The following is a 9,600-nucleotide window of genomic DNA, read 5'->3' on the forward strand; positions in this document are numbered from 1 at the left end:
TAAATTTAGCCAGAAAATTTAGTCGGTGAATCATATTCATACCATTAGCTGGTTTTAGTTGGTTTAAAATAACTAAATCCAGCTAAACTTTAGCTAGTTTTTTATTAGATCCCTAGTAGCTAAATTTAGCTATTGTTGCACGATAAGGATACTCTACTCAAACCTTGCTACTTCCCACCTGTTTAAAGTATTATTTCCAACAGACGACCATGTTACCAGATTTGGCTCTGGTTTAGTTCAACTTACCGCCTGTTTGGCTGGCTGGCTGGCTGAGCTGGTGCTGGCCAGCCCACTCACGTGGCACTGGTCATATGAACAGTATCTTTCAATTAGAGCAGTATTTTTCTCTCATAACAATTTGGCCGAAACAGTATTTTGACTTATTTTTCAGGCCAGCCAAACAACCTGTTAGCTTCTTCCATAGTTATTATGGCAGAGATCCAAACCACAGGATCAGGAATACATATGCCACGTTCGTTTAGCTGATAAGTCTTGATTGTTGGCTGATTTGTTGTGAGAGAAAAATATCATTCATTGGCTAAAAAAGTACGACTTATAAACCAAACGAACAAGGCGATAATCCTTCCAATCTTATAAGCCACATCCTCACATGGCAGACCGACGCAGAACACCGGCACCGTCGTCCGACCCAGCGCCAGCCAAGTTTCCCCAGTCGAGGTAAACTGAGCCTTTGTTTAGTTCCTCCGCTAAAACTTTACACTATATCACATCGAATGTTTAACACATCTATAGAGTATTAAATATAGACTAAAAAATAACAAATTACATATGATTACGACAACTTTACGAGACAAATTTTTTAAGCATAATTAGTCTATGATTTGACAACAAAGCGCTACAGTACATACATGTGTTAACGACAGATTAATCAGACTTAATAAATTTATCTCACGATTTATTAACAGATTCTGTAATTTATTTTTTTATCAGTATCCAAACACCGTATACGACCATGGCCGTGTTTAGTTCGGGCCAAAGTTGGCGCCGCCTGAAATGCAGGTGTACTGTAGTGCACTGTAGCATTTGTTTGTATTTGGTAGTAATTGTCCAAACATTGACTAATTAGGCTCAAAACGTTCGTCTCGCAAAATACAATCAAACTGTGTAATTAGTTTTTGATTTTGTCTACATTTAGTACTTCATATATGTACCGCAAGTTTGATGTGACGAAAAATCTTCTTTTTGCATAGTGCCAAATTCAGGAAAGTAGGGAACTAAACATGGCCCATGTAACGTCTATCTAAGGGTGCGTTTAGATAAAAATTTTTTTGGATTTTGGCTCACTGTAGCATTTCGTTTGTATTTGGTAATTAGTGTCTAATTATGGACTAATTAGGTTCAAAAGTTTCGTCTCGCGATTTCTCGACCAACTGTGTAATTAGTTTTTTTTCGTCTACATTTAGTACTCTATGTATGTACCGTAAAATTCGATATGACAGTTACTATGTAAAATTTTTTTTGGCAACTAAACAGGACCTAAAACTTTACGCCCTGCATCTACGCACCACGGATGAAGGGGTGACCGGGTGGCGCGGCCGCAAGCGGCCACGCGGGAATATATAACCAGTGTCCGGCTGCCGGCAGTCACCGCAAATCTCTCTCCTGCGCGGCCGCGGCTCCGCTCCCCGCTGCCGTTTCATTCACTTTCCAGTTTCCTTTCTCCTCCTTAAAAAATCGGCCACGGTTATTTATCTCCCTCGCTCCGCTCCGCTTTCCAAATCCGCGAGCTGGGGGGAGATCGAGACCTAGAGCGGAGGGCGGGCGGGCGGCGCTGAGGGCCTTAGGCGAATGGCGGTGGAGGAGGCCGCGGAGAGCTGCGGCGGCCACGCCGCGGCCGCGGCCGCTGCGTCCGGCGGCGGCGCGGCGGGGCCTGCGACGTCCTCGTCATCGGCCGCCGCCGCGGCTGCGCAGGCGCGGAAGCAGCAGCAGCAGCAGCGCCACAAGCTCGAGGTGTACACGGAGGTTCTCCGGCGCCTCCACGACGCCGGCCTGCCCGACGCGCGGGCGCCCGGGTTCGACGACGAGCTCTGGAACCACTTCAACCGCCTCCCCGCCCGGTGCGTGCTCGTTCGCTCGCTCGCTCGCGCGACAGCGCTTCCTCCTCGGACAGTGACGTGGCGCGAATGCAATTCGCCCCCACCAGTGGTTTCCGCTGCGGGCGGCGGTCTGGGCTGGGCTGACTTGGATTCGCTTTGGTTTCTGCAGCTACGCCATGGATGTGAACGTGGAGAGGGCGGAGGACGTGCTCACGCACAAGCGGCTTCTGGAGCAGGCCAAGGATCCAGCTCAGCGCCCGGCTTTCGCGGTGCGGGCCGTGCAGGTGATGATTTTCGAATGCAATTTTGAACGGCACTTAGCTAGTTAAAGTAGACAAAGTCAAACACATGTTTTCTTCGTTTATTTATTCGCAATATGTTTTTACCGACTGTTGATTTTAGTTGTTTGGTTCACTTGGTTGTCACCCGTTCCTGCAATGGAGAATTCCAGTTGTCTGATCTTTTCCTTACTGTACTTATGTCATCTGTGTGAAGGCTGGACTGCTTGTCTTTGTCTACTTTAACTAGTTAAGTGCACTTTTCACCTGATTACCTTTTGAATGGACTAATCTTCCACTGAGACGAGCTCATTGCTTTGTTGTGCATTCGTGCTCCTTTTGATCGGAAAATCCAACAGATCCTTCTGAGCTCTTCATTGCCAAAAGCATGGAAGTAATGTCACGGTGTTGCATTCATGCCTTGCTGTTTAGGTTCAGTAGTCAGGGTACTGGCTGGGCTAAATTTCATTACGTTCCTGGACAACTTTGCCCCGGAGGTTGACACGCTCCTGGCTTAGCCTTGATATTGCGGGGCCTCAATGGCCGAGCGCGTTGTCGGCTGGCTCGGGGGGTCGTAGCCCAGTTGGCCCTTGTTTGGGCGTTGGCAGGTTTCCTGCAGTTGTGATCGACTCTTCTTAGTTGTTACCGCAGCTTCTTTTTGTGTTTTCTTCTTTCTTTTGTGTTCTTTGGTCCTCCTCCTCGTTGGTAAGCCAGGCGCTTACCATTGCAGGGGTAGCTTGTAATGTCTCTCTACTTCCTCTTAATGAAATACGTGCCATAGGCACGGTCTCGATTTTTTTTTTCATTATGTTCTATGCTGAAGCTTGTACGGGTTTCATTCTACTTCACTATCTCAAATTTGGGTTCTCTTGAATGCTGACCACGTGGTATTGTATCGAGCTATCAATACAAACATTTTGTGTTTATGCATTTCTCTGAAAATTTGATCATGCCAATAGTTCAATGTCTATCCATGTTGTGTTTTTCACCAAGTAACCATACCTACAAATTAGAGTTTAAGCTTTCCACAAGCGTCAGTGCCCTTGTTTTAATCGGTGGTATGCTATTGTTCCTGAATTTCAACTCTTAATTTTGTACATAAAGTTGTTCTTTTCTTTTTTTTAACTAGTTGCTAATTAGCAATTAATATATAAAGGCCTTCAACTATTGTTGGTCATTATCCTTATTGGAGCCTTGATTCATTAGGTATCTCCAATTCTTGATGGGAATCAGACTGATGCTGATTCGAACACTGCAGGGGAGGAAGTTTCTTCAAGACCGTTGAACAGGCAGCAAAGGTACCTGTGGTTTCATATCTGTCTATTGGCAAATGACAACTATTTTGCATTACTGCTATGCACAAGAAAAAAAATATATATCTACTACTGATTTGTTTGATGTGGTCTTTGTTTAACATGTATGACTTGTTTCCAGCATACATCCTCCTCCTGCCTTCGGTTCTTCTACAAATCTTGAGGCCCTTGCTCTTGAAGCTAGCAAGTCTCATCAAGATCATGATAGCACCTCTGATAATGGTCGATCTCTGTACAGGTACTCTTTCCTTTTAAACTCTAGTCTCTAGGTACCTTTATATTATTATATTCTATTTTAGAGCACCTTAGACGTCCACCATTTTTTCAACTAAATTAAACAAGGACTCAAACCCCTGCCAGCTAGGTGCAAATTTGCTCCCTAGCCAGTGTAACCAGCAAGAGTACACGAAAATCAACCGACCCCTGGGGGCAAGACCTCCATGAGGCATTGACGGAAAAGTAGAAGATTCTCTTCCCTAGTGTCAAGAAAAGGCCACGAACCCCATCTGTCCAGGACGTGCTTCTAACAGCAAGGACGCACCTGCAGCCACGTATCGCATTGCAACAATTAGTGGACCACGTATTTCACTGAAAATAGCACAGTGAGTGGCACTTTTTTAGGTGAGAATGGGGAGTTGAACTCCCGACCTGTAGGTTGCACTTCTGTGGGAGCACACAATGAGTGATCTATTTACAGGAAGTGTTTCCTGCCAGTTACCTTTTCCTTCTATTTTATCCTAGTTCATCCATAGTTTCATATTAAAATTTTTGTAACTTGTGAGTTGATGCTGTATGGTATAAGAAAAGTTCCAGTTACGTTCTTTTCCTTTGTTAAGTACTTGTTCCTCTGCAGATACAATAGTTTTCTTGTTTGTCATTTCAGGCCCATGCATGAAATCACCTTTTCAACCATTGACAAGCCAAAACTTCTTAGTGAGGTAAACTTGTGTACAGTTGGATTTCTCATAGGGATGGTTTATATCTTCAAAAGTCTTGTACATATATTTGTCCTTCTGTACATATTATACATTCTCACTGATATCTCACTACCTCTACTTGAGTTAATACATTTGATATTTAGTAGAGTTAGTCTTCTTATCTATTTGTTTAGTGATATAAAATTTTCTGATACTGACAGCTGACATCTCTGCTTGGGGAGCTTGGTCTAAACATTCAAGAAGCACATGCATTTTCAACAAATGATGGCTACTCACTTGATGTCTTTGTTGTTGTCGGCTGGCATGATGAGGTATTCACTAACTAATTCTTTTCTGGTTATCATTTGCCCATGCCTAATGAGTCTTGTGTGTCTTTTCAATATATATGTAGCCTTTGTGTATATCTTTCAAAGAATAAAGTCAGAGAGCAAGAGTTCTCAGAATGCTGCTTGTGAAATTAATGCATAAGATATCCGCAAGATAGTTTATAATATGGTTTAGCATTTTTAGTTAATGTGGTCTAATATGGTTTAGCATTTTTAGTTAATGTGGTCTAAGACAGATAAAAAGTCTTTAGTAATCGTGAAGTTTACCTATTTGATGGAATTGTGCATGAGAACATGTGACTAGCATCATGGATCATGCAACATATATCGATCATGTAATCAATGAACTGTCGATACTTCAGAGCAAGAGCGTCATTGTGATCTGCACATTTTGTTTTGTTATTATCCAATCTCTTATCGCCTGTGACCGGAAGGTCCTGGGTTCGAGTCGCGGTCTCCTCGCATTGCACAGGAGAGGGTAAGGCTTGCCACTGACACCCTTCCCCAGACCCCGCACAGAGCGGGAGCTCTCTGCACTGGGTACACCCTTTTTTTTATTATCCAATCTCTTACTATTTGTTTACCTGTTAATTTACTTAGGAAACAGAGGATTTAGTAGAAGCGGTGCAGAAGGAGATTGGCAGGATTGAAGAGGTAAAACAGACTCATTCATTGTGGACTAATGGGCCTTAACTGCAACAACTTGTTTTCTGTATCCTCATTTTTCTACTTTGGTTTGGATTCAACAGACACAAGCATGGTCTTCATCTCATTCATGGTCTACTCCAGTTGAAAACATGCAGATTGCTGAGAATTCAGCAGCTGACCGTGTTGAGATACCAACAGATGGTGCTAGTGAATGGGAAATTGATGTAAAACTGCTCAAGTTTGGGAATAAAGTAGCATCAGGATCATATGGTGATCTGTGAGTGTTTGTTGCTAGTTATCATGGGAAAAAATACCTTTTGAGATTTTTTTCACATAATGATATGTTTCTGTTTCCAGTTACCGGGGTACATATTGCAGTCAAGATGTTGCTATTAAGGTGCTGAAACCTGAGAGAATAAATGCAGAAATGCAGCGAGAATTTGCTCAGGAAGTATATATTATGAGGTGGTTACTATACACTCAACTATGTTTCACCTTGTATTACAGATGGGTTCTTATTGTGATATTGGTAGTCTGGCATGCTAATTAAATATACCGTCAAGTTTCTGAGGTTGCACTTGGCTTCTTGTTATTTTACCTTATGTCACTTAGTCTTATTTCTTCTACAATGATTACTATCCTACAGTCACTTCAAGTCATCATTTACGTCGAGATCTCTTCACTGTCATTTACCTGCCAACATCTTATGTTAACAATCCTTTTATCTGACTGATCTCTTGTAGAATGAGCCTAGATTTGAACTTCAAATGCAGGATGTAACTGGATGAATGCACCACCTTTATGATGAAAATCACCCCATAGAGTGCTTCCCTGGCACTCTGCTTTTTTATGTACTACTTTGCTGAGTATGTTTCTGGATTTTAGGAAGGTCCGTCACAAGAATGTTGTGCAGTTTATTGGTGCTTCCACTAAACCCCCAAATCTATGTATAGTCACAGGTATGGTTGAAGAAAATGGTCGCTTCAAGTTGTCCATTTTCTTGTTGTGATGGTAATCGTGATAATGAATGAACCATTTTATTTTCCTTTCTTCCAGAATTTATGTCCGGTGGAAGTGTGTATGATTACCTCCATAAACATAAAGGTGTTTTCAAACTTCCTGCTTTAGTTGGAGTTGCAATGGATGTGTCAAAAGGCATGAACTATTTACACCAGAATAATATTATTCATCGTGATTTGAAAACGGCAAACCTTCTGATGGATGAAAATGGGGTAAGTAATCTAATAAGGCCATTTAGAATGTGGAGTTGCTCCTGTTTCATGTGGATTTCATTTCAGTTAACACTTTAGCTTCCTTCTATACTCAGACATGCAAAACACATGTATTGTTTGTGACAAGTTCCTTTTGCCTCAATGGCTCTTCATGGCCAGAAAGAGTTTCTACTGTACCAAATCTAGGACTGGGTACATTTGCCCGGCTTACTTTTATTAGCTTCTTTCTGCAGACTGTTAAAGTTGCTGATTTTGGTGTTGCCCGTGTTAAAGCTCAATCTGGAGTTATGACTGCAGAAACTGGTACTTACCGTTGGATGGCCCCAGAGGTAATTCTTTATTATTAGCTTTGCTACCTTTATCATTTACCACTGCCAATGATTATATGTTTATATTAAATAAATGTGATCAGGAAACACCTATGCTCTAAATTCATCTCATGTCTCGTGCTTAAGATGTGAATGAAATCAATGGATTTCCTCGTAGCATGAGAAGTGGAAATTCATTATTATTAATTGATTGTACCATCATAAAAGAACAAATTGTTTCTACAAAAGAGTGATTTGCAAGAGGTCTTTTAGCAGTGTACTAAATCGCCACCCATCAAATAATTATCCGAAAATATAAATGATATATGAAAAACTGGACCATCCTAGGGGTGGACAGGTGGCTTTATTAAAAGAAATAGGCATATGAATTCACCTCGAGAGAACTTGAACTTCGGTGGTCTGGCCATCTGAGCATACATCCACAACCTCAACCAAATAAAGATGATATGCAGTAAAGTAATTGGTGAAGGAAGAATTGTGAGGACTTTCATGCTATTGTATGCTGGTAGCTTTGTACAGCTATCCTATGGCAAGTGGAGGTGGCTCTGGACCAGGCCATGACAAAAAATTTGTTACAGTACACTGTAGTGGTATAGGGTACCTTCCAAATGATCACAAGCTGTGGACTGCAGTGGACTCAAGAAATAGAGCTGTCCAGTTTACTAATTTTTCCAGAAGTGGTATGTCGCCTAACAAAATCTTACATACTTGCAGGTCATAGAGCACAAACCCTATGATCACAAGACTGATGTTTTTAGTTTTGGAATTTTGATGTGGGAACTACTCACAGGGAAGGTATGCACATTAATCTTCTGTTATTGAATTCATTCATTATGCTAGCTTAATCTTTTTTGAAATGAGTTATTAATTGGTATCTCATCTATTTCTGCAGATTCCTTATGAGTACCTGACTCCACTACAAGCAGCTGTTGGTGTGGTGCAGAAGGTAAAAATCAGCAGCTTCATTTGTTTTAATCTTGCTTTCTTCTTTGTCCAAAATTCTGTTTCTAAGTGGAATATGCTCATTTTATCCTTTTAATCACATTTGTAAGAACAAGGAGTAGCCTTAACCACATTCTACTGTGATAGAATAACCACATATCTTGGAATCCGCGTCTATTCCATGAAATCATGCAGATGGTTTGGTATATAAATGATGCAAAGCACATACTTTCGTGGAGTTTTGCTTGAACACTAGCGAATATTTAGAATGAGTGAATGACAATGGGATCCCAATGATAATAGATTGGGTATCTTCGCCACAGATCTGGAACTTTCTCACCTCTGCACTGTAAAGAGAGAGGACAGAGGATTGCAGCATTGAGTCCTTCTGTAATGTGTTATTCGTTCACAGGGATTACGGCCTACAATTCCGAAACATACTCATGCAAGGCTTTCTGAGCTGCTTCAGAAATGTTGGCAGCAGGACCCCGCTCAAAGACCAGACTTCTCCGAAATATTGGAAACTCTTCAGAGAATAGCAGAGGAGGTATGTGTTAATTGTTAAACACCTAATAATTATAGATACTTATAGGAATATGAGCTTATGCTGACGTCAACTCGCGTTACAGGTCGGAGACGAGCACGAGGGGAAGCACAAGGACAGAACACTGGGTGGTTTCTTTTCAGCTTTGAGGGGGCGGAGCCATTGAGACACGGTTGAAGACTTGAAATGTACATGGCCTCGGTCCATCCTTGAAGGACCTGAGCTACAACCAGCGCCTGTTCCTTGCACGTCAGCACCAGTACACAGAAATACAGACCTGCTGCAGCTGCAGTTGACTAAAGTGGCAATTTTAGCTGCAGCCATCGCTTTCCGCCTATCTGCTTGTTATTCCTGAGTTCCATTACACAATGTAACATAGGAGAGGAAGCTTGGGAACTGTACATCATCATCAGTCTGATTTCTCTAACAGAGCCCTTGTTTAGTTCGCGAAATTTGGATTTTGGGGCTACTGTAGCACTTTCGTTTTTATTTGGCAAATAGTGTCGAAACATTGACTAATTAGGCTTAAAACGTTCGTCTTGTAATTTTCCACCAAACTGTGCAATTAGTTTTTCTTTTCGTCTACATTTAATGCTCCATGCACGGGCCGCAAATATTTGATGTGACAGGTATTGTAGCAACTTTTTGGATTTTGGGGTGGAACTAAACAAGGGCAGAGTGTAATTTTGCTGTAGATGAAAATAAAAACCAGATTCAGGTCGTGGCATGATTTTTTTAAGATTTCATTCCATCATTTAGCATCTTTTATTTTAGGTGTCGTCATTCTCTTCCGGACATGTTCTATCGGGTTCATAAACCCGGGGTTCCTCGGAGACCGGCTTCCACGTCCGGGCTCGGCCTAGAAAAACAACATGTAGTTCATGGGCCGGTCCAAGAGTCTAAAACACAACGGGCCGGAAGGGCAGTTCGGTCGCCGACCGAAAGGTCTACCCAAAAGAACAAGCGCCGGCTCGTTAACTTTTTTGGCCCAAC

At 41.9% G+C, this 9,600-nt stretch overlaps 1 protein-coding gene across 2 annotated transcripts; it reads left to right on the forward strand.

Annotated features, from left to right (window-relative positions):
• The first annotated feature begins 1,594 nt into the window (after positions 1 to 1,594).
• On the forward strand, positions 1,595 to 9,192 carry LOC136542215 (serine/threonine-protein kinase STY46-like). 2 transcript variants are annotated; one of them, XM_066534547.1, is made up of 16 exons: positions 1,602 to 2,078; positions 2,227 to 2,341; positions 3,542 to 3,633; positions 3,770 to 3,886; positions 4,532 to 4,586; positions 4,787 to 4,897; positions 5,513 to 5,566; positions 5,662 to 5,837; positions 5,918 to 6,025; positions 6,446 to 6,519; positions 6,617 to 6,792; positions 7,026 to 7,121; positions 7,836 to 7,916; positions 8,014 to 8,067; positions 8,476 to 8,610; positions 8,693 to 9,192. In XM_066534547.1, the coding sequence occupies exons 1-16, from the start codon at positions 1,810 to 1,812 to the stop codon at positions 8,771 to 8,773; spliced, it is 1,794 nt and encodes a 597-aa protein (XP_066390644.1). In that variant the 5' UTR covers positions 1,602 to 1,809; the 3' UTR covers positions 8,774 to 9,192. The 2 variants fall into 2 exon arrangements, with proteins under 2 accessions (XP_066390645.1, XP_066390644.1); XM_066534548.1 differs by lacking the exons at positions 8,476 to 8,610; positions 8,693 to 9,192 and adding an exon at positions 8,387 to 8,444 and having other exon boundaries at positions 1,595 to 2,078.
• The last annotated feature ends 408 nt before the right edge of the window (positions 9,193 to 9,600 follow it).

Source organism: Miscanthus floridulus, chromosome 3 (genome assembly GCF_019320115.1).
Source record: "Miscanthus floridulus cultivar M001 chromosome 3, ASM1932011v1, whole genome shotgun sequence".
NCBI classification, from domain to species: Eukaryota; Viridiplantae; Streptophyta; class Magnoliopsida; order Poales; family Poaceae; genus Miscanthus; species Miscanthus floridulus.